The sequence below is a fragment of the Pseudomassariella vexata genome (assembly GCF_002105095.1).
Source record: "Pseudomassariella vexata strain CBS 129021 chromosome Unknown BCR38scaffold_6, whole genome shotgun sequence".
NCBI lineage: Eukaryota > Fungi > Ascomycota > Sordariomycetes > Amphisphaeriales > Pseudomassariaceae > Pseudomassariella > Pseudomassariella vexata.
Genome location: NW_024467961.1, coordinates 221,925 through 243,534, shown reverse-complemented (window position 1 = coordinate 243,534; position 21,610 = coordinate 221,925). Strand labels below are relative to the sequence as shown.

General features: G+C 49.6%; 9 protein-coding genes across 9 annotated transcripts; 4 read left to right on the top strand and 5 right to left on the bottom strand.

Annotated features, from left to right (window-relative positions):
- Positions 1–19: 19 nt before the first annotated feature.
- On the top strand, positions 20–1,081 carry BCR38DRAFT_342020 (uncharacterized protein; the record flags this gene model as incomplete). The annotated part of the gene is made up of 2 exons (XM_040855920.1): positions 20–685; positions 719–1,081. The coding sequence occupies 2 exons, from the start codon at positions 20–22 to the stop codon at positions 1,079–1,081; spliced, it is 1,029 nt and encodes a 342-aa protein (XP_040715990.1).
- A 1,603-nt stretch (positions 1,082–2,684) lies between these two features.
- Positions 2,685–3,096, bottom strand: BCR38DRAFT_408601 (uncharacterized protein; the record flags this gene model as incomplete). Its single annotated transcript, XM_040858281.1, has 2 exons — positions 2,685–2,995; positions 3,030–3,096. 2 exons carry the CDS (start codon positions 3,094–3,096, stop codon positions 2,685–2,687), a joined length of 378 nt encoding a protein of 125 aa, XP_040715989.1.
- Positions 3,097–6,118: 3,022 nt separating this feature from the next.
- Positions 6,119–8,719, bottom strand: BCR38DRAFT_408599 (uncharacterized protein; the record flags this gene model as incomplete). Its single annotated transcript, XM_040858280.1, has 4 exons — positions 6,119–7,985; positions 8,034–8,143; positions 8,208–8,501; positions 8,567–8,719. 4 exons carry the CDS (start codon positions 8,717–8,719, stop codon positions 6,119–6,121), a joined length of 2,424 nt encoding a protein of 807 aa, XP_040715988.1.
- A 654-nt stretch (positions 8,720–9,373) lies between these two features.
- Positions 9,374–10,591, top strand: BCR38DRAFT_340946 (Ecdysteroid kinase-domain-containing protein; the record flags this gene model as incomplete). Its single annotated transcript, XM_040855824.1, has 2 exons — positions 9,374–10,048; positions 10,103–10,591. The coding sequence occupies 2 exons, from the start codon at positions 9,374–9,376 to the stop codon at positions 10,589–10,591; spliced, it is 1,164 nt and encodes a 387-aa protein (XP_040715987.1).
- A 2,349-nt stretch (positions 10,592–12,940) lies between these two features.
- Positions 12,941–15,775, bottom strand: BCR38DRAFT_473856 (peptidase family M3). The gene is made up of 2 exons (XM_040862949.1): positions 13,536–15,775; positions 12,941–13,451 (listed from the first exon to the last, which is right to left on the bottom strand). The coding sequence occupies exons 1-2, from the start codon at positions 15,383–15,385 to the stop codon at positions 13,181–13,183; spliced, it is 2,121 nt and encodes a 706-aa protein (XP_040715986.1). The 5' UTR covers positions 15,386–15,775; the 3' UTR covers positions 12,941–13,180.
- Positions 15,776–16,214: 439 nt separating this feature from the next.
- BCR38DRAFT_341107 (myosin regulatory light chain cdc4) lies at positions 16,215–16,844 on the bottom strand (the record flags this gene model as incomplete). Its single annotated transcript, XM_040855842.1, has 3 exons — positions 16,215–16,243; positions 16,302–16,535; positions 16,664–16,844. The coding sequence occupies 3 exons, from the start codon at positions 16,842–16,844 to the stop codon at positions 16,215–16,217; spliced, it is 444 nt and encodes a 147-aa protein (XP_040715985.1).
- A 905-nt stretch (positions 16,845–17,749) lies between these two features.
- Positions 17,750–18,637, bottom strand: BCR38DRAFT_341093 (methyltransferase domain-containing protein; the record flags this gene model as incomplete). The annotated part of the gene is made up of 1 exon (XM_040855839.1): positions 17,750–18,637. A coding segment is annotated over one exon (888 nt), but the record flags the coding sequence as incomplete, so codon positions are not given.
- A 500-nt stretch (positions 18,638–19,137) lies between these two features.
- Positions 19,138–19,819, top strand: BCR38DRAFT_523407 (CoA binding domain-containing protein; the record flags this gene model as incomplete). The annotated part of the gene is made up of 2 exons (XM_040865260.1): positions 19,138–19,231; positions 19,326–19,819. The coding sequence occupies 2 exons, from the start codon at positions 19,138–19,140 to the stop codon at positions 19,688–19,690; spliced, it is 459 nt and encodes a 152-aa protein (XP_040715983.1). The 3' UTR covers positions 19,691–19,819.
- Positions 19,820–20,315: 496 nt separating this feature from the next.
- BCR38DRAFT_408593 (uncharacterized protein) lies at positions 20,316–20,931 on the top strand (the record flags this gene model as incomplete). The annotated part of the gene is made up of 2 exons (XM_040858279.1): positions 20,316–20,349; positions 20,603–20,931. The coding sequence occupies 2 exons, from the start codon at positions 20,316–20,318 to the stop codon at positions 20,929–20,931; spliced, it is 363 nt and encodes a 120-aa protein (XP_040715982.1).
- Between the last annotated feature and the right edge of the window lie 679 nt (positions 20,932–21,610).

Here is a 21,610-nt window from a genome sequence, read left to right as displayed (position 1 = left end):
TTACAATCCGAAAGTAGTGATGGCGATATCCGACTCCCAAAGTGCACATTTGCAACCACAAATCGTCCAACTTAGCGACGGCCATCAACTCCGTAGCGCTCTGCAAGGACTCCACCCGGTGCTCACCCACCTCAACGCCGACACCACATGGCTGATTCAACTCCCATTCCCACCTTCGGCCCCACGGCCAACGGGCCGCAGCCGCTTTAATATACTGGTGGATCCCTGGCTTCAAGGTCCACAGTCCGATGTCGCGTCGTGGTTCTCGACCCAATGGCATGTGGTAAAGCCCAGCGTCAAGACAATCGATGAGTTGAACAGGCTGTTGGCCAAGGTGGAGGGGGCGGACGCAGCAGTAGAAGACAATGTGGATAACCCCAAGTCATATATCGACGCTGTGGCGATATCCCATGAGTTTACCGATCACTGCCATGAGGAGACGCTCAAAGAGCTGCTTCCAAGTACCCCTGTGTTTGCGACTGAAAAGGCAGCCGAGCTCATCCGGTCATGGAAACACTTTGACCGTGTCATCACAACTCCAGGGTTCTCATCCGAAACAAAGGACTGGCACAGCATTCTAAGTGTTGCCCCGCTGCCTTCTTGGATTGGCATCGGGCGCGTTATTACGGCAGGCAATGCCCTGTACTACCACTCAGCAGTCATGGTGGTCTTCGACACTGCTTCAGTTCCAGATGCCGCCGCACCCAATATCCCTGAGGCCAATGCCGTCATCTACTCACCGCACGGCATTAAAGCCTCGGATCTCGAAGCAGTTGGCGCTGCCAATATCCGCACCCTGGCATTATTACACGGCTTGCATGATGTGCGTATATGGATGACGAAGCAACTAAATCTGGGTGCGTTGAACGGGCTCGAGGCGGTGCGCACCTGTGGTGCTAAGTACTGGCTCGCGACACATGACGAGGTTAAAAAAGGCGGGGGCTTTATTGCTCCGATGTTGAGGAGGACCAAGTATACGGTGGCTGATGCTGTCAACAAGGAGACCAAGTCTCTTGGGGATAAGGCGCCCAACTACGAGTTCGTTGAACTGGGCTCTGGGGACGGACTGGTTTTGGTATGATTTGGTGCCAGCCGTCTTGTTAAGATCCAAAGCCCATTAACGCACGAATTATGACGTAACATGCCAGCTCATTGATTTCGTGGTCTAACTATGCGCTTAGCGATCTTTGAGTCGTTGTACTTAATGCATGTAGGAAACAATGATTTTTCATTACTATCGCAATAATTCGAATTGGGCAATAACCTCGCAATGCTCCTAGTATACCCACATGATTATTGCATTCCACGTTGTTTATTTTGCATCATGTGCATTGAAAAAAGCGAAAGAAAAAAGAAAGTAGAAGAAATGAAACAAGAAACAATATTTGCTGGCAATATCGCCTTCCAACCTATCGGTAAGTGACGAGGCTGAAAACGAGTAGATCTTGAACCACATATTTCCAAGCGAGTTCGTATAGCTTGTATAAGAAGGGCATGAATTACCCCGATACGGACTGTATTAATCTCATCACAGCCTTGCGTTATTTGGTTTGCCGGCTTGGAGCTTAGTCCACAGATCTGAGTGATTCTCAATCTTTTGAACATCCCCACCATAGCCCCCACTTTGGCTCCATGGTTGATTAGTATAGAAGCCAAGTCTAGACTGGCCTTGTCCAGAAGTTTTCCAAAGACTTTTGGCGCGGATGTTAATGTCGACAAAAAGTGAAAGATGTAACGCAGTTGGGCAATTGATGGTAAAAGGGGTCGTTTCGATCTCATCCCGAGCATTTACATATGCGCCGGTATCCAGGAGAAGAGCTCCACCATGCTATTTTCCTCTGCCTTTGAGCCCACCCCGGCCTGCAGCATTCGGGGCTCATGATTCAACCATAGATTTTTTTCACGTGAACACCGGCTCCTGTCTCGAGCAACTCTCGAGACACGAAGTGGCTATTGATATCAGCGAACTGAAGAGGTCGCCATCCGTTTAACCTATATATATTCATGTTACCCTAGTATAGCCTCTGACCAAGGACTGGGAGCTCGTCTGATGACGTCCCCAAAGTTCAAGTTTGGGTTGGTACCGGAACAGAGGTAGGTTATCATTTCGTAGCAATCACTGGAACCTGCAGCGTGTAAAGGCCGCCGTAGTGGGAGTCATCAATGTTTGAATGATTTCCTCGAGCTAGCAACTCGTTTAGCAGAACTGTGTAGCCCTTTATTGCTGCGCATGGTAGCTTGGTACGATCTGCACCTTTTTTTGTACGACAGTTGATTGAGTACATATCATTTCTGCATGACATCGTGGGCTTGGCCGAGAAGATCAACATCTTCAGATCCAATTGACCCCTGAATAAGTTTTTTCCAATGGTAATAGCGGATAATATATGAAGCGGGCTCCATTTTCAACAAGATATTTGACCGCTGGGTGATAAAGACTTTTAAGAGCTATATCGACTAAAATATCTAAAGGATTGGTAGTTTAAAACCGGGCCCCAATATGTATCAAGAACTCAAATAGCTCCCATGAACTGCAACAAACCGCACGGGATGGTGTTGTTTAAGGGACCTGGCCCAAGAACTGATCAATGCCACCTAGGTCAGACAAATGGGCACTGCTTCATGGCCACAGTGACGAAGCAGTAGTTACAAGCACTAAGGCCATTCCCAAGACTCTGATTGTCCTAAGCCGCAACGAAGTGGTGAAAGGCATCTGTTATGTTCTTATCAAGTGGCTGCCAATTCATACCAGCATTGATGATTAGCTCAACAACTTTCACGACGCGGGACCAGTCTGCGAAATAAATAGCCGCCATATTATGTAAGTCCTCGGCAGCTGTATTCAATGTATGCTTTAGGATTAACTGAACCATCTCAAGGGCGATATCAGGATCATCCTTGTGAGTTGAAGGCTGCAAGCCAGCACGAGTGGCTGCATACGCTGATTGTTTGTAACGGCACGCTGGAGTAGGGTGGCTTATTCCTTCGTCATACTCTTGGTAAAATTTAGCACCATTCTCCAAAAGTACCTTTGTGAAACTTGGTTCTCTCGGGGTGTGGCTCCGTGGAGATATGGATTTTCATGGCGCAGATCATAACGAGGGTTAACATCCGCCCAACTATCGCTTTTTAATATCATTTTCAAATCTAGGGTAGAATCTTGAAATAGTGTGTAGGCATCTTCGGAACTACCAGAAAACTCGAAAGCAACTAAGTCATCGCTCTGAGACGAATTATCACTATACGATGCGGACTTCGCCGCGGGTCTGGAGTTCTGGCTCAAGGATGACTTCTCATTGTCCTACTTTATAACAAATTCCATGATACCGTTTTAATACCTCGCAAGTGCCCACTTGAGTGCCATCAAATTGTAAATATCTCTAGCTAGGCGATTACCTTTGTTCTCTAATAGAACTATGGCCACAGATTTGTAGCCTTTGAGAACAAGCCAGGTTCACCGAATCCAGCCCGATAAGTCTCTAGCGTCCAGGTTGACTCCATTATACAAGAGGATTATGATAGTGTCGACACTCGTTGAAGCATGCCAAATGCAGCGCAGCCCAGTCTTGGGAATCCATTGCGTTCACATTATCTCCACATACAAGGGTCGGCTTAACTCTATCAACCACACCAGCACCCCCTGATGGGTTAAAAATCATATTATTAAACAAAATGGCTGACGGTTTGAGAGTTATAGCATTTGGTCTTGGTTGGTGTACACTGGCCGAAATTAACTGTACGAAATGAGGCTATTGTCGACCTTTTCGTTCTCAAGCCCATTATCGGCGCTAGTGGCCTGTCTATCATCCTCGCTGGGGTCCCTTAGCTAAGCCGTCGCTTCTGTGGCCTTAAGGACTTTACGGAGCTATTCCTCCAGTGGATAAATATAAGCAGGGGGTTAGGCGAACTAATTAAACTGGCTCTATACTAACTTCGAAGGGTCTAGTACATGCCCATGATTTCTATGTCGAGGCCGGTATCTTCATCAATACATATACTTTACCCTCCATATGCACACGCATCGACTTAGCTATAATGGTTTTACAAAGCGTGCGTGTCCTTATATAGGTATGGCAGGGTTGGTAAGGTCCAGCTGGTAGGTTTCAGGACTGCTAATAGGACCCTCGCCGAAGATTAAACAGATCAACTCTCCGGGTTGATTTTTTCCACAGCAAAATTCGGACATTTGGTGTGGTGGACGTGGTTGGTGCGCACCAGGTGGATACTGGTCGGGTTGGGCCAACACTTGTCCACATTCAAACAGATTCTTGAGGGTGAGAGACAGGTTCCAGAAAGCCGACTATGCAGACCTAATTGGCTATATATCGTTCAAGTGGCACTGGAGATGTAATGCTTGAAATGTGGCGGATCTCCGCAGGGGGTCGTCCAGCATGGTATCTATCTTCTTGACAAGTTTTACGTCTGCAACTTCGCTCTGGATATGATTTGCACTGCTTTGAACGGTGTAAGGAATAACTGGCATCTTACTCATCCGAATGGCCATATATTCCGCTGACATACACGGCCCGTTATTTGACTAGAGGATGCTGAGGTATTATAGGCAAGCTCCCGCCACATATTCGTCGAATATACTGAATAACAAATATCGCTCAGATCCTAGGTTGGATTTTACTGGTAACTGTTACCGATGGCTACCATACACTAAGCAACGATAGATCCAACCATGGGTCGAGCCTTGCGCCATGCGTCAAAGACTGGCGCCGTGCAGGCATCAGGATCAGAACAGACTGTGACCTCGATTCCGATCTTCAGAGATTCTAATTTGAGGCTCCGTTACCTTTATCAAAGAATGATCTTGATGGTCTCCAGGTTACTGGTCTTAAATAAATTTATCAGGGTTTAAGAGAGATATAGGGTGTACGGGCCCGATATCCAACTAGGCCCCTTGATTCCGCTAGAGATTGCCAAAAGCCCATATTCTGATTCTCCTCACCTCCATCCCTCCATGCGTAAATCATCTCCCTTTGGAGCCCTCAATCTTCTCCCCAGCCAGCCGGTATATCATGATACTCCCTTGAATATTATTACAAGTACCTCAACGAGCCGATTCTGTCGTTGATTTGGCAACGGTATGGGTTTGATATTTGAGTGGGCAGCAATGAAAGCAGGCGTGCTGTGCAGGGATGACTCCAAACCGCGGTTAAATTGTCGTTGTGCCGGGGCGACGGGGGTTCGGTTCCGGCGACCCAGATGACCGCGATGAAGAGGATGATACAAGTGTAGAGGGCGAGCATCCGGAGTCTCCAGAGTCGTAATGTGCTAGGGCGACTTTGGCTTTCTCGGGGGTCCAGTGCGGGTCGAGACCGGGGATTTTAAGGTACCACTGAGACATTGTCATTGGAACAATCGATGTTTTTTCTCGAATACCTCACTTGACCCAAAAATGTAAAAGATCGAGTATATTGCTTCGAGAATTCTGATGATTCCGGACTGTAGCCTTCCACATTGATTCGCCCCTTTCTCTGAACAGAGCGCCGCAGTTGCTGGGATCTCCTGAAATGAGTATGTTGACATTATAGACACTTACAGAACACGGTCTTTGTATGTCAACTCTGTTGGGATGTTTCGTAAAATCCTAACCTTGTCTTGCGAGTATGTGCAAGAATGTTGGAATCAACAACTACCCACCGAATCATCCAAGTCCTCGCCGAAAAGCATAATGACAGTCAAATATACAGCTCGTTCACCCAGAACTTGCATGTACTCGCAGTATACTCAACTAGCCCCTATAAAATCCCATCCTAATATTCTTCATCTGATGTGTTCTCACAGCGATCACAATCAAACACCATAACTCTATTCCATTTCATCCGCTTTGCCACAACCGACAGACGCTTATCTATGTTGCAATCTTCATGTATCGGCATTATTCACATAATCATTGAAATAACCGACGATAGACCAACGCCTTGCGTATTCTCATGTTCACAAAAGCAAGATTCTGAGAAATACCCTGGACGCCGCCCACTTGCCTCAAGCAGTGAATGGGCATTCTATTCCAACACCGACACTCCGTAATATGCCTTAAGTCGCTCGCCATGCAACCACGCTCCATGTGCAATTGAAACCCAAAGAACGAACCGCTCAGTTGAGGCATTTACTCCGCAACCAAGCCTTCAAGCACACTCATAGCCCGGCCACCCTCGCTCTCAAACTTCGACACCATGGCCTCGCATTCGCCCTTGAGCCTGGCTTCCGCTAAGCCTGCATTGTGGTAAATCCACTCTTCCACAGTCATTTTCTTCTCCGGGCTAGTCAACTGCAACCCCTTTTCCAGAGCCGAGCCATCAGGGATGACGTTCTCTTTGCTCAAGTGATCGAAAACAACGTCCAGGTCAACGGCCGACCAGGGCTGAGAGCTTTGCAAGCCAGATATGATATTTACATTGCGCTTGATAGGTGATGACCGTATGGGTGTACTCGCGATTTCAACTGGGGCTGGTGCCAATTGGCTCGAATTAGCCGCATTGGAAGGCCTCGAGGATGGTGGTTGGTTCTCTGCATCCGAAGACTGGGGTGATCGTGATGGTGAGATCACGGCCGGCCTTGCGGCTGGTGCGGGCGAGGTGGCAGCTTGAGGTGTCGAAGGAAGGTGAGGTTCTTGTTCATCGGAAGGCGGCGGAGGTGTAGTGGATTCCACGACAGGCGGTGGAGGTGTGGTGGATTCCTCGGCAGGTGGCGGCGGCGTAGTAGACTCCTCAACCGTCTCGGCAGAGTCCATGCGAGGAGCCTTGGGTAGTGTCTCGGGTTGACGGTCTTCCTCGACAGCTTGAGACTGTGTGCTGGTTTTCTTTGGACGGCCACGCTTTTTAGAAGCGGGTGCGGCAGCGGCCATCGATTTCTTGATAACGGTAGCATTACTCATCATACTCAGCTCATCCTCAGAAGAGTCAGCAGCACGCTTCTCGACGGCTGTGACACGTTCGGGTTCCGGCTCAGGTTCCGGCTGGGCGGCGGCCTTTCCTTTCTTGGTTTGCTTTGAAACCTTCCTAGTGGTGGCAGCTTTGCGACCCTTCTTGGGAACCACCAGCTTATCGGTTTTCTCAACCTCCATATGTATGCGAAGGTCCTTCAATTCTGCCGAGATATCGGCGTCATCGACGTCAACAGGAGACGGATCAAACATGGCGTGATCGCGCGAAAGTTCCGCGTCTTGGCTTGCCGTACTCTTCTTTACGGCAGCCTTCTTGCCTTTGCCCTTGGCGGCCGGTCCCTTCTTCCTTTCGGAATCGGAATCCGCTGCAAGCATTCCATCGTCGGACAAGGGTCGATCTAGATCAGCCAGAAGTTGACGATCTATTTCATCATCGTCCATCGCATGCTCATCAGCACTCCGGAATGAGGCAACTGAGGTTGTAGACGCGATCGAGGCCTTACGCGCGCGATTGTTGGAAACCCTACCCTTCTTCCGTGATACCTTGGCAGGAGGCGCCGGGACAGCATCTACGATGTCCTCATGCTGCGGTTCTAAGATGGACAATTCAACCACTGCGGCACTACCACGGGTACGTCCTGCCCTCTTCTTCGGCGCAGGTGCCTCGGCATTTGTCAAGACCGAGTCGTCGACGGCCTCACTAGTTCGCTTGCGTCCTCGAGTCGGCTTGGGTGGTGGTGGGGGGGTGATCTCCTCTTCAGGGGGGTCTTCGAGGACCTCGATTGGCTCATCCTTTTTGCCTCTTGTCTTCTTGCCCTTGGCCGCTGTGGCCTTCTTCGGCCTTCCTCGCTTGGTGCCTCCCGCAGTCATGACAGAAGTTGTAGTCATGACGCTGTCTTCGTGGTCGGCGGGGTGTTCAAGGAACGATGTCACGTCAGATGCAAGGGTGGCCACGGATTGAGCCGACACCCGTGAGGCCTTGGAGGCTCTAGCTCCCTTGGCTCGCCCTGTCTTCTTGGCGGGTCCTTGTTGATACTGGTTAATCAGAATGAAAAACGGGCATTCGGGTGATCGTTTGTAGTGTTCATGCCTATCACGGAGTCAGTTGCTGCATTAGAAAGAGAAGAGGTGGGCGCACATTGGTTGATCCTTGGGTTCCCATCCGTCGAGCGCAAGCTGGCAGTAGGTGCATGTGGCCATGTCTTCAGAGTCTATTGTTGGTGTGTGCTTCCAGCCGGCATCGACCATCTATTTATTTTGTGGCACGTTAGTAAGGAAACTACAACGCGCGTTGTCCAGCCAGTGGTCGTACCTGCTTGATCTTGCACTTCCATCCCTTCTTTCCTTCGTGCGGCCATCTTCCGGTAAACGTAGCTTTCCTCGCTTCCATCATGTCGGGATGGCTTGGGTCGTCCATGTTGTAGTCTCCAACACCTGCCTCAATAGCCGCGACAATGGCCCAGCCGCAGTGCGGTGAGAGGCGCAAATGTTCCTCGATCGGGTTGTCGCCCTCGTCCCAACCGCCCACGCGCTTGTGGCAGAGAAAACACACGACATTGTCTGTGAACTCGGGTTCGGGGTCGAAGTAGAAGCCAGCTTGAGCAAGCTGTAGGAGACATTAGCACTGCGTTGCGACCGCCCAGCGCGAGAATGTCGGGGTATGCCACGTACACTTGCTGGGTCGAGCCGCCTGTGAGGCCAAGTCAATGCCTTGGGAGCTCTGCCTTTCGCGTTTGACCGCCGCCTCACGGGCTGCGCCGAGTGAAACGAAGCCAATCGACCATCATATGTGAAGTAATGGTCCGCCACCTCGTCACCATCCATGTTGGGCAGATTGTCGCGTCAACGGGCTCAAAGCAGCACTCTATAATCGACGTGCTGGAATCGTGTCGTGTGATAAACTCGTCCGTAGTGTTGGTGTCTAAAATATCAAGACCAAGAGTTGAAGCATGAATAAAGCTATTACAAGTATGCAAGTATGGTGACTGAGGAAGATTGAAGGAGAATAGCAGTGTAATTGCGCCCTCGAAGTTGGGAAGGTGGGATGGGGCATCGCGCGCATGGAAGTCCTATTGGCCAAAGGCGTGTCACGTCAACAAACGCCACACTTTGGATCACGGCACTTATTCACTAGCCACACCCTTGATTAAAGTAGATGGTGCACAACATCTTTGGTCTCACCTCATGAGACCGAAGTAACATCGTCTCAGCAATCAATGCTGAATGACAGATTACAGTCCAATCTTGAGATAATGCATTGACCTGAGAGTACGATATAGATCAAGTGGATTAACTTAGATTTTTCTCGAGCCAAGGCATCATCGCTGCGATTGACGGCTTGAGTGGGTCACCGGAGTCGATACCGCACTTCAGACCCTGGTCCCAACGCCGCTTTGGGATATTTTGACCCATCTCATGATTGTTCGATTCTTGGGGAATAGTTTTGTCAACGGTCTTGTATCAGACCTTACCGTGAAAATGTCGAAGAAGGCGCAAGCTGGAAAGACCGCTGGGTTGGTAGCCAAGATCCCGGAATTTCAAGATCGGGCCGTGATATCAACGACACGAATAGCCACACTATGGTCCAACTACGGTTCGATCGAGAGGGTAGCCCTTCGGTCTCCGGGATTCGGGAGTGGTAGTCCTTCAAATCTTGCAGATGCAGATCGATATGTTATTGTCAAAACTGTCTCTCCACCATGGACGGACCCGAATAAGGCCGACGAAGGTCATCTACGCAAGCTGCTCTCTTATGAAGTTGAACGGTGGTTTTACTACAACCTCGCCGACAGACTGCCCGCTCAGGCCAAAGTGGCAACTCCATACTTGGCACCGGAAGAAAATGGGGATGCATCGATCCGTCTCTTGATGGAAGACTTGTCGGTCGACTGTCCAGTCCCAGCTCGTGGTAGCCTGGGACTCGACGACACCAAAGCAGTTCTATCCTGGCTAGCTAACTTTCATGGTACATTCTGGGGAGTTCATCATGAGGATCCTGTTGGCTCTGGCCTGATCCCTCCACCGCTAGAGTACCACGGCGGTAGCAAACAGGGCGTATGGCAGCAAGGAACGTACTGGTATTTAGACACAAGACGCACCGAATTTTCTGATATCGACGCCGATGAAAAATGGTTACTTGAATGGGCAGAGAAGGTATGTACTCTGCGCCTCCATGATTTGGAATTTCACGCGCTCACATCTTCATAGGTCGATGCGAAGATCAAGGATGAGGCCAAAACTTATGGGACACTCTTGCACGGTGATGCCAAAGGGGCGAACATCTTCTTCGCCCCCAAAGGCCAAACGCACAAGGATGGCCCCCGAAAATGTGCGCTGTACGATTTCCAATACGTAGGCGTCGGATTGGTGACGCGCGACTTGGTCTATTTCTTGGGTACATCTGTTCTAGGAAACTTGATGAGACGCCTGGAAGATGAGAAGAACTTGTTGAAGCCGTACCACTCCGAACTCACCAAGGTGTTGAATAGTCGGAAGGAGACTTCACATGAAGTTGCTACTTACCTGAGAGATCATGGAGAGTACGACTTTGACAAATTCTGGCAGCACTGGGAACTTGCTCTGGTCGATTGGTATCGTTTCATGGCCGGTTGGGGGTTCTGGGGTAATGATCAGTGGATTGAGCGCCGGGCGCGAGATATCACGGCGCATTGGAGAGACCAAGGTTTTGCGTCTTGAGTACCCTACATAGGAAAATACCAGGTCCAGCCAAGATCTATTAGGTTGTATCAACCTGCCAAACACTTCGATCCGCACATGCAAGATTGCCAGTTGCCCAGACGGCATAAAGGTCGAGCTTACTTGGCTACGAGGTCTCCTTTATCGTATATCAGAAAACTCGTTCTTATCTCGACCGGCTTGACAAGGTTGGTTCGGGTTCCCCGGATCTCATTTGCAGATCTCTGATAACCCCCTGACCCTGGCTATGTATATGTCCGGAGTGTATGTTTTGTCACCAGGCCCACTATCAATGACACCCAAACTTGAAATACACATGTGAGAAGCTGTGGCCTCAGGTATAGAGGGGTACAAGACAGGCAGGCACGGATTGTACAGCCCCTGATGATTGGAATCCAGCACTATACCCGTTTCCCTCTTCGCATGTAACGACCTTTCAACACGTAAATTAACCATTCCACTACTTCCTCCACGCCGTCCGCAAAAGCACGTCCCACCTGGCGTAACTGGCCCCCACGCACCCGCACCCGCACGTTACTTTACGACGCCAACGGTCAAACTGCACCCGATCTATGCCCCTTCGAATCGTCAACAGAGGGAACGATTCCCGCTCTTGGCGTGGGCCTTATGTTCCGCTTATTTCTGCGCGACCATCATCGGGAACGGTGAACCAAACAAGGGGATCTTTCGCAGGAGTTTGAAGCAAGTTGACTATAGTGCCATGATTGAAGTTGTGAAGTGGCCATCTGCTCCTAGCTTAGTTTCCGATCAAGACAATACTCGCGCATATCGACTCTTCCCGAATTGCACTCGCAGGGCAAAGCAAAGGAGTAATCGACGTCTATGCTGAGCTGCGCGGATGAGGAGTATCGGACTCTTCAATTTGGAGTTGATATGACGTCGACCTCCAAACATTGAGTTGGTTACAGGGTTGGATGGGTTGAAGTCGGTTTTCTTGCAGGGTTGGCAAGGTCCAGGTAAGGTGCCAAATACACTACTAATAACAGGCCCCCACCAAATATCAACCAAATCAACTCACCAGTCTCCGGGTTAATGTTCTCCACACCAAAATTCGGGCATTTGTTGGTTGGTGATTGATGCGCACCAGGTGGATACTGGTTGGGTTGAGCCGACTTTTGCTTCCACCACTCCTTATGGTTTAGGAACAAGACCTAGAGAGCAACATAATTACAATGCTTGTAGCCGCAGCTTCTTTTATCGAGACTATGCCATTGAGGCGTATCTTAACAACAAAATATTCTTGTAATTTGGATCTCCAATCAACATGTAATAATTGCCATCCCAGCAGGTTCGAGATCTCTCTTCAGATGGTCTAGCATCCTTGTCTTTCATAACCGCATTATTCAATTTACTTAATAAATTCAGGGGACTGTCATGTCTTTGGGATAGAGACGATAAGCACGGTTCTATGGTGTTCACAATGCGTATTGCCAGGTCAGTAAGACTTGCAGTAGTTGAAAGAAATTTCTAATCTTCTTTAACTCTTGTCTCAGCCTGAAATTGTCTCCACAATCGTTAGACTACAGAATATACATCAACGATCTCAAGGATCATGTAGAGTACCGCGAGACACAAAGTGTACGTCTTGTAGGTTCGTATAGGAATCAGCACCTTTGATGAGAGGCTGCTTCACTGTCCTAGGTCTCTTGCTTAGCGATGATCGGCCTCTGAGGTGGGTGCAAGGGTTATCATGTGCAGTCAAAGTCGTCAGAAGATACTAGACATCGTCTTTGCTTCACTCTTATAAAGTCACAGTTGATTTAACCATGGCGGACTAACGTAGTGGTTGTGATTACTCGGTAGATGTCTATCATCTGTGAGTTTGAAGCACGGGTTGTGGAACGCCCACTAGAGGTGATATATGGTAGAACAGGAGAACAGAAAGTGCACGGTGGTGATGCATAACATAAATATAAGCTGGCCACTCACTAATGATCGAGAATGGGACCTCGGTCACGACACAGGCAACCACTTCTGTCCTTGCCGGGCAGAGCCGCGAGACACAAGGTCAAAGAGATCGCGTCGCTGGCCCGGCTATGGGTGATAGATACTCTGGTTGGGAAAGAGGCCCTTTTTGTTTACTTCAAGTGTTCTACTTCAGATGGTTAAATGCTCCTATCTGGGCCTCAGGTATAGAGAAGTACGTACCACAGCCGGCAAAGTTTGTGTATTTAGGAAAACAACGGAATCTGCCAATATACCCGGAACTCTAGGTTGGTCTGATTGTTTACATACTACTAATCTTATCAGGACCATTCTCATTGTCTATTATTCGAAATGTACACGACCACTGGATATATCCGAAAAACAACCAGATAATGGTATACAGCTGGCTTCATGTCATTTACGATTGATCTAGGGATGGGTTTGTTTGATAACATAATGAAATCAAACATACAGGTACTCTGGCATGTTTATTTATTCATCTTTTCTGGTTTCTTTTTCTTTTCAACATCTAGAAAACCCCAGGCATCCAGCAGTAAGTGAGTGTAGACGCGTCCAATAATACTGCTTCCAATCCAGGAACTTTACAGTTCTCCCATCTACACCATGTGAGACTATGTCAAATCAGGCAGTAATGCCTAACTCCTTGTAAAACGCATCACTGCTAGGCTTGCGACCCAAGAACTGCTCCAGTGTCAACATCTCGTCCTGACTACCGCCGCGTTCAAGCACAGTGTGTCGGTATCTTCGGCCCTCCTTGCCGTCCATCGGGTTCTTCTTGAAGAAGCTGTGGAACATGTCGGTGCTGTAGACCTCAGAGGCCAAGTAGCCGTAGTAGCCAGCATCGTAGCCGCCAATAAGATGGCCAAAGGTTGATTGGCCCTGGCCCCAGGTGCTGTTTCATTGGTTAGCGTGTTCATCTATGCAGGAGGTGGGGATTCTTCGTGTTGAGCAAGAAAGAAATGCCCGACAAACTTACCTCGGCTCACCCAGCGCCTCGGGACCCTTCAGGCCACAGATCTGCGCCCGCAACTCATTGTACAACTTGCTAGGATTAAGCTCTGTCAATTCCTCATGCGTTTTGGGAGAGTGAACCATCATATCGAAGATACCAAAGTGCAATTGTCTCAAATTGAACAAGGCGTCGTTGACATGCTTTGTGGAGATCAACTTATCAATCAGATCATCCGGAATCGAATTGCCCGTCTCGTAGTGGCTCGACAGTGCTTTCAGCTGGCTAGACGTCCAACACCAGTTTTCCAGCATCTGACTCGGCGCCTCGACGAAGTCCCTAACGGTGGAAGTGCCATGGAAACGGCTGTATGTGCACCTGCCTACCAGATCGTGGATGCCGTGGCCAAGCTCATGGAAAAGGGTTACGACTTCCTCGTGCTTGAGAAGGGAGGGTTTTGTGGGGGTGGGCTTTGAGAAATTGCAGACCAGTGCTGTAGCGGGATAGCGGCGTGAGCCATCTTTCTTCAGGAAACCAGGCGACAGGTTGAAATTGGCAGCATGGCCATATTTACCCTGGCGAGGGTGCAAGTCAAGATACAAGTAGCCGACGAATCCATCGCCCTCTGAGGAGTCATCCCACACCGAGAATATGATGACATCCTCATGCCAGGAGATGTCGTCCGCTTTTCCGGTTGGAGATAATCTTCCACGCTCCTCTTGGCCGAGTTTAATGAACGCCAGACCGAAAATTTCTTCAAAGATCTTGAGCATGCCCTCCACTGTACTGGTGAGAGGGAAGTACTCGGCAATCTTGGTCTCGTCGATGTTGTACTCCTGCTCCACCATCATGCGGTCATAGAATCTGTGATCCCAGAGGTAGTAGTTTCCGTCTGACTCGAGACCTCGAGCTGCCTCGTCCTTCTTCTTCAGCTCGAGCAGGTGATTTTTTTCAGCATCGCCGCCAGCCAAAAGCTTGCCCTTCAGACCCTCTAGGAATGAGTTGACTGTCTCTGGTGTCTTGGCCATCTTGTCCTCAATACGCAACGCAGCATGGTTAGGGTATCCAAGCATCCGCGCGGCCTCGTCTCGCAGAACAATAGCTTCCTTGAACAGCGCGACGTTGGCGGGTATTTTATTCTCGTTCGAGATAAATACCTTTTTTCTTGTCTCAGAATTCTTCGCAAACTTTAGGGTCGGAAACAAGTCGGGATACTTGAAAGACATCTTGATCTTGCCTTCATTCTCGCCGGTGCCCTTCTCCAAGCCCGCAAGTAGATCCTTAGGTACACCGTCGAGCTCTTCCTCGGTGAACCACAGACCCTGGTTCTCTTCATTCAGATTCTTCTGGAAAGCGATCCCAATCTGACTCAGACGCTTCTTGATTTCCTTGAAGCGATCCCGCTGCGGCCCTTTCGGCAATCCCAACCCATTCTTCATGTAGTTTTTGCGCTCCTTGTTGAGTAACCGCAGACTCTCGGCGTCCAGATCAGGCTCCTCGGTCTTCTGTCTGTTGAATGCTGACTCCACAAGCTGGTAGACATCCTCGCGCATGTTGCACTCGATAGCGAAGTCGTCCATCAGCTTCTCGGCTTCGGTGGAGGCGTTGCGGAGGTCGGCATCCCCGGAAACATATTGGTAGAAGCCCAAAATGCGTGCGGTCAGACCGGACTCGTTCTCGTCATCCGCCATTGGCTTCAAAACGGACGCGAAGGTGGCCTTCTCGGTGGGAACATTCGCAACGAGGCTATCGAGCAGTTTCCTGGTCGAGTCACAAAGCGCATTGGCATCGCTGACAATGGAGTCTTTGGTACCCGTGAAAATCGGCGGGGGCTGCGGTGGGTTCTTGTACTTTTCGGGCGCCATGGTCGCGGTCATGAGGGGCCTGTAGGTCGTGAAGGTGCTGCTGACAGAAGTTGTTTTGGTTGGTCTGAAACGAAGATGGCCCAGACACAGACTCAGGCGGGAGATGGCTCGTGGGGCAGCCAGATTCAAGATGATGGCGAGGAGGAGGACGAGAAGGGAGGTAACGAGGAGAAGGGACCGCAAGCTTCTTATACTGGAAGCCAGAGCTGCAGAATGTAGGTTCGTAAATGTTGGATGACTGAACAAGCGCAATGGCGTTGGATCTAGACAAATGAGTTCAATGTAAGGCGCGGGGTAAGGAGCTCCTGTATCAAGTGAGCGCCCAGCTATGATCAAACAAGCGGTGCGTAGAACGAAGCTACAGGTCGAAATCGGATGGTGTAGAGGAACGTTCTAATGCAGGAGCTGTCCCTGCAGCTGAACGCGGGGTTCGCCCGGTCAGGGAAGCACCGTGACTTCAATGGGACACCTCTCTGATCCACCAACCAGCCAGCCAGCCAGCCAACGTGTTAATAGTGGATTTCGCCCCATGGTTACGAGTCAGTTCAGGAAGACATTGCAAGTCACTGCAATGCTTGAGATAGTATGCATAGAATGTCAAATAGTATCTCCCTTTCCGAGGCGCCACGCAGCCTCGTATGCACTATTGATCTACGGAAACAGCCAAACCCGGCTACCCAATTCATACAATCCCAACGAGCAAACGCCTTGTCATCTTCCAGTCATGCAAAGTGCCTGATGCCACCACGCCCGGACTTGGTCTTGGTGGTATGACCAATCAATCGGACTCTTAATCACTATCATTTCCCGCGTAGCATCCATTCTATCCTAGCAGGGCGATCTAGTTGGCCAGGATTGTGCGCACAAGATCTATATTGCGTCAGCCTCGTTCTTTTCTTTTCGGTCTGGAGTCAAGGCATCCACTTACCGGTGTAGTTGACCTGGCCCGAGCTGGTATCAACCGCCTTGAGCAACTCATCGACCTCCTCATCCGTCATCTTCTCGCCGAGGTTTGTCAGGATGTACTTGAGTTGGCCGACACCAATGAAGCCGGTCATGTCCTTATCGAACACTTGGAAGCCACGGCAGTACTCGTCCGGCTCGCCAGGATCGCGGAAGCCGCCCGGTCGGTTCAGAACTCGTTGGAAAGTCTCGAAGTCGACTATTGTTGTAAACATTAGCTTGTGGTCCGATATTCGTGGTTACCACCCTTGTGGCTGTATGCATGTAGAAAACCCCCGTTGGGGCGAATAATTCAGAGGGGCGTGTGGGAGAGAGTTTCCAACTTACAGTCACCCCCGACGTTCTTCTCCAGATCACGAATCTCGGTAAGTGTTGGGTTCTGGCCACAGGCACGGAGCAGGTCACCCAGGCTGTCGAGGGAGACGCGGCCATTGCCTCGCTTGTCGAATAAGGAGAAAGCCTCCTTGTAGTTGGTAGAAGCCTGATTGTTCTCGTAATTAGCCGCCATATTGGTTATGATTAACAGATGTTGTTCGCAACAGAACGTGCACCACAGAAGGTATTGGGAGCCAAGAGGTGGTGATGGATTTGGAAGTGTGTACGAGGAATGCAGTCTGATGCTCAGGGGATAGCTGGGATTGATGCGACAGGACTTCAGCGAACACAGGCGACTGGACGGCGGACTTCGGGCAGGCGCAAAGACGCCGCTGACTGGCTCTTTCCTAAATTGTACTGACGCGCTAAAAGCCAGACACCTTGGGGGCAATCGGAGTTCTGAGGGGTCACCTCCTCACGTTGTTTACCCTCCAGAAAGTTGCAAACGAAGGGAAAGTTTAGGGAACGTATGATGCGGGGTAGACTCACCATTCTGAGGGATACTTGGAAGGAAGGGATACTCGGGAGGATTTTGAGGATCGTCAACAGTCGTAATTGAGACTGGCGATAGTGATTGCAGGAGGAGTGAGTAGGTCAGATTAGACAATGAAACATTTGACAATGGTTTTCTCCTATCGGCGAGTTGGGTCGGTCCTGGTCTGTGCCAAATCATGCGTTCCTAGATTTTGGCTGGGATAATCCATTGACGGGGCAACCAGATCGCACACCCGGCGAGCACTAGTTATGGGGCAACGCTGTCAATCGTCATTGGCCTTTTGAAACTGGCTGATGTTCATGAATCAAGGTTCATAAATCAAGCAGGTCGATGTTAAATTGCCCATACCGCTTGTTCAAGTGTCCATATCCGGCATGCCTGCTACGACTTCAGTGGTGCTGTGCTAACCACAACAAACGCGACGGGAATTGAAGACTACCGACAGTGCGATGGCGGGGCAGTCTGACATACATATACCACCCATGGATCTTCGAAATGAAGTATAATGTCTTCCAACAACAGTGGCACTCATATTGATACATTTACTTTCGCCTCGCCATTATGATATAAGTCCCCCAATCCGACTCGACTTCAATATCTCTCCAAGTCTCGCCCTTCGCTTTCCACTCCGGCACAACATCAATCATATACTCCCACATCACATCTAGAACATCATCCCCCTTTCCACCAGCAACCCTACTCTTTCTCTCTGGATATGCCCTTTGCCACTCCGTATAACAACTAAAAGTCCTCGTGTACGCCTCTATCTCCCCCAATGTCATCTTCTTCCTCAACCACGCCGTCTTCTCATTCCCCTCCAGCCCGGGCTCATGTTCCAACCTCTGCACATCCCCCCACTCCTTCTCAGGCGGCACGACAATCCGCAATAAATCCCTGAGTATATTTCTTCCCGGCTGCTGCCAGAACCTCCCCATCCCCTCGACGCCCGGCGCCACCTCTCCGAACTCGTACACAAACCGCTCCATGACCTTAGTCGCCTGCTCGTACCCAAGCAGCACGTTGTCCTTGTACCCCCAGAACGCCATCGTGCCACCCGGCTTCACGACACGGGCCAGATTCGGCCAGACCTTGTTGTAATCGAACCAATGCGCCGCTTGTCCGGCGACGGCCATGTCGACCGAAGCGACGTCCACAAAACCCAGATCTTCAGCCGCGCCTTGACGGAACACGATCTTGGGGTCCGAAGTCGTCTCCTTTGCTTGCTGGACCATGCCGGCTGAGGGGTCAACGGCTGTGACGACCTTGAAGTGAGGGCTTAGGTCCCGCGCAATGAGGCCATGGCCGCAGCCTAGGTCAAGTAAACTGCCTGCTGCTGTGGGCAACTGGTGGTAGCGCAGTACCGTCCTGAAGAGGGTGGGTGGGTACGTCGGCCGAAATGCCGCGTATGATGTTGCGGAGAAGGTTGAGCGTCTATTGTTTGTGAGGAACACTACTTGATAAGACGGAATGAGTATCTGGCTAGCTTACGCGAATGCGCTCATTTTGTGCCTCGTCGGAGTGCTTCTCGATAGTATCCAGATTCCAAATCACCCGGTTTCGGGCCGTTTATCACGAGTATCGTGCTTGCCAAAATACATCTCAACTGGGCAGGTCTTGTTGGTTTTATGTCGTTTGATCCAGTGGACCCAAACACGACTCAATTAACCACCTGCAGAACACCGCGGCGGAAGCCGATCCGGCGCCGAAATCGTAGTGCCGCTGGTAGAAGCCATCGATCAACCAATGACGTGATTCATTAGCTTCCTATTTGTCAAGATGTCTTATTTGTCAACGGCAGTCGAACACTACCTTCCACATTACGGCCCTTCATCCCTTTGAGCCTCTTCTCATTTATACTTAAGCATCTAAGTCTACCACCAGTGTCTGCGTTTACTCCTTTCTAAAGATTGAGAAATCCTAAATGTTGAAGATGACGACCGAGGCCACAGTAAAGAAGTTCTTCTCATCGCCACACTTCGCCGTGGTAGGGGCTAGTTCCAACCCCGCTAAATTCGGTCATAAGAGTGAGTTCTCACCCTTTATCATTTCACTGTAGAATCTTCGACCCCCACCAAATCCCAATTCCTGAGAGCGATTGTCAGTAACCCGATCGCAAAGTCTTCGCCTGGTACATCCACCACGCCATCCCCGCGACGCCCATCAACCCCGTCACGCCCTCCATCGCTGTCAACTCATCAACCTACTCTACCGTCGCCTCGCTGTCGGCCCTTCCCAATCCCAAGGAGACGTCTGTGTCCATCATCACGCCGCCCGCGGCGACGCTAAAGGTCCTCCAAGAGGCCAAGGAGCTCGGAGTTCCGGCTGTGTGGATGCAACCCGGTAGTTTTGACGAGGCCGTTATGAAGTTCGCGCAGGATGAGTATGAGGGCGAGGTGGTTGCGGGCGATGGCGGGAGAGGGAGTGAGGGTTGGTGCATATTGGTTGATGGGGATAAGGGATTGAAGGCTGTGGGGAAGTTGTAAGGGCTATGTGGACATGGTTGGAGATGGAATTTGCTGTGATGAGTTTGGATTGGGTTCCCATATATCTTGAATTTATTGAACTAGAATGTGGCTTCTTACGTACTGGATGAATTGATGAATTGCTTATTTCCATTGTATTCTTCAAATGCAGTGAAAACTTATTAGGTAACTTATCAACCATGTGCATCGATGAATGAGCAGACATACCTCATAATCACATATTCCGTCAAAACCTTGGACAACGAAAATCAGATTTACTGTGCCCAATGCCGGGAGGGTTGAGTTAGCCAGGAGTCGGGTTTTGCATACATCCATGCCATCCAGCATTGTAACGTCGTTCAAGAATCAAATCCCACTCTCATCAGAAACGTGGGCCTCTGGAACCATCTTCAAAACACTCTCCAGACACACCAGCTCCAAACCCCGAGGCAACATCTCCCCACAAGTCCATATATACCTCCCTGTAGTTCACGTGAAGAGGTTATACTATCGAATTCATTGGGACCAACTGTTCCCTTGTAGTCAGCTAACACCTTGCCACCAAAGAGATCAGTCTCGGGGTCTGAAACACTCTCTGGCTGATGCGATTATACCAGTAGCTCTTTAGTTCTCTTTTAGATTCATGATGTCCTTCTTCTCAACAATCTCCTCGTTTCGAGGTCAGTCCAGTCTTTCTATATCAGGAACTAATTTGAAACCCGTCTTCGAACTCGTAGTCCACAACTACCGCCACTTGAGATTCTCGTACTGTGTAGATAATTCGACCTTTGAAACAAAAGCCCACCACCGAGCAGCACGAGACACCTAAAAATTCTCGACCCCAGAACCCCCACCAACGCAGAAGAAACAATTTGTACGCCATCTCTCATACCGAGCTATGGAGCATAGAGCACGATATCCTTACACTCATAGTGTGGAAGCGCATTGCTGCCGAGACGATCAACAGACTCGCCGAAGAACAACAACTTTTCCAGAGGCGAATATCGAGTCTGGATCATAAATTCGACAAGAGAAAAAGAGACCTACATAATGCGGAACCTGAAAACCTGCTAAGCAGGATCAAGCTATACGAGGCGAAGCTGCGGGCACAAGGCCGGGAGAAAACACTTCAGACCATGAAGTCACTGCTTAAGAAAATGGTCGACCAGGCGAGGGAACATGGAAATAAGCTTTCGGATATGCAGCTTCAAGTGATGATGGCTCAGCGGAAAAAAGAATTCGAGTCTAGTGAGAGACCTTAAAATGTTGGAGTTGCCCCGTGTATGTATGTAATGGTTAGCCGTTAAAAGGCTACTGTTTAGATTTTACTGCCGCGAATCACTGAAGCCAGATTGCCAGCATGAAGGTCTTCAGTCATGATTGACTCGATATCGTCGTTAGTGAAGTAATCGACAACTACTTAAACATGAATAAACTGATATTGTAATAGTATGTGAGAATCTTCCAATAAGAATCAAGTGGTGCTAGGTTTAGGACTACTTCTATACTGTAATATGTTGATAATAGGATCAGTAGCAGCTGTCGGTCCAACTCTTGAAACAATGCGGAATTTGCATGATCTCTGCGGGAAGCTGTGGCATAAAGTATTGAGGGATACATGGCAGTCAGGCCACAGATTGTAGTACTTCGGGACCCCTCAGGGGCGAACTTCGGATTGATCCCCAACGCACTTTCATAATGCCAATACAGCCCCTAATAATTTCCGACAGCATAACATATTATCTTCATCAGCTTTGTGTCATTTTCTCGTACTGTCTCACCACCTGGAGCACGTAAGACTAGCCAAATATAAGCCGGAATCGCTTTTCAGTTGATCATCGAGACAAGGGGAAAAGGAAACTGCTTCTTTGGAAACGTGGAAACCAAGCATCTGTACCGGTTTGTGCATTCAAGAGTGGTAATTCTCTTAGTTACGTATCT

Coding starts and splice junctions, on each gene's coding strand:
- BCR38DRAFT_473856 (XM_040862949.1), bottom strand. CDS start 15,385: ATGACCGCGACCATGGCGCCCGAAAAGTACAAGAACCCACCGCAGCCC. Junction 13,452..13,535: donor GAGGCGCTGGGTGAGCCGAG/GTAAGTTTGTCG, acceptor CCAATGAAACAG/CACCTGGGGCCAGGGCCAAT.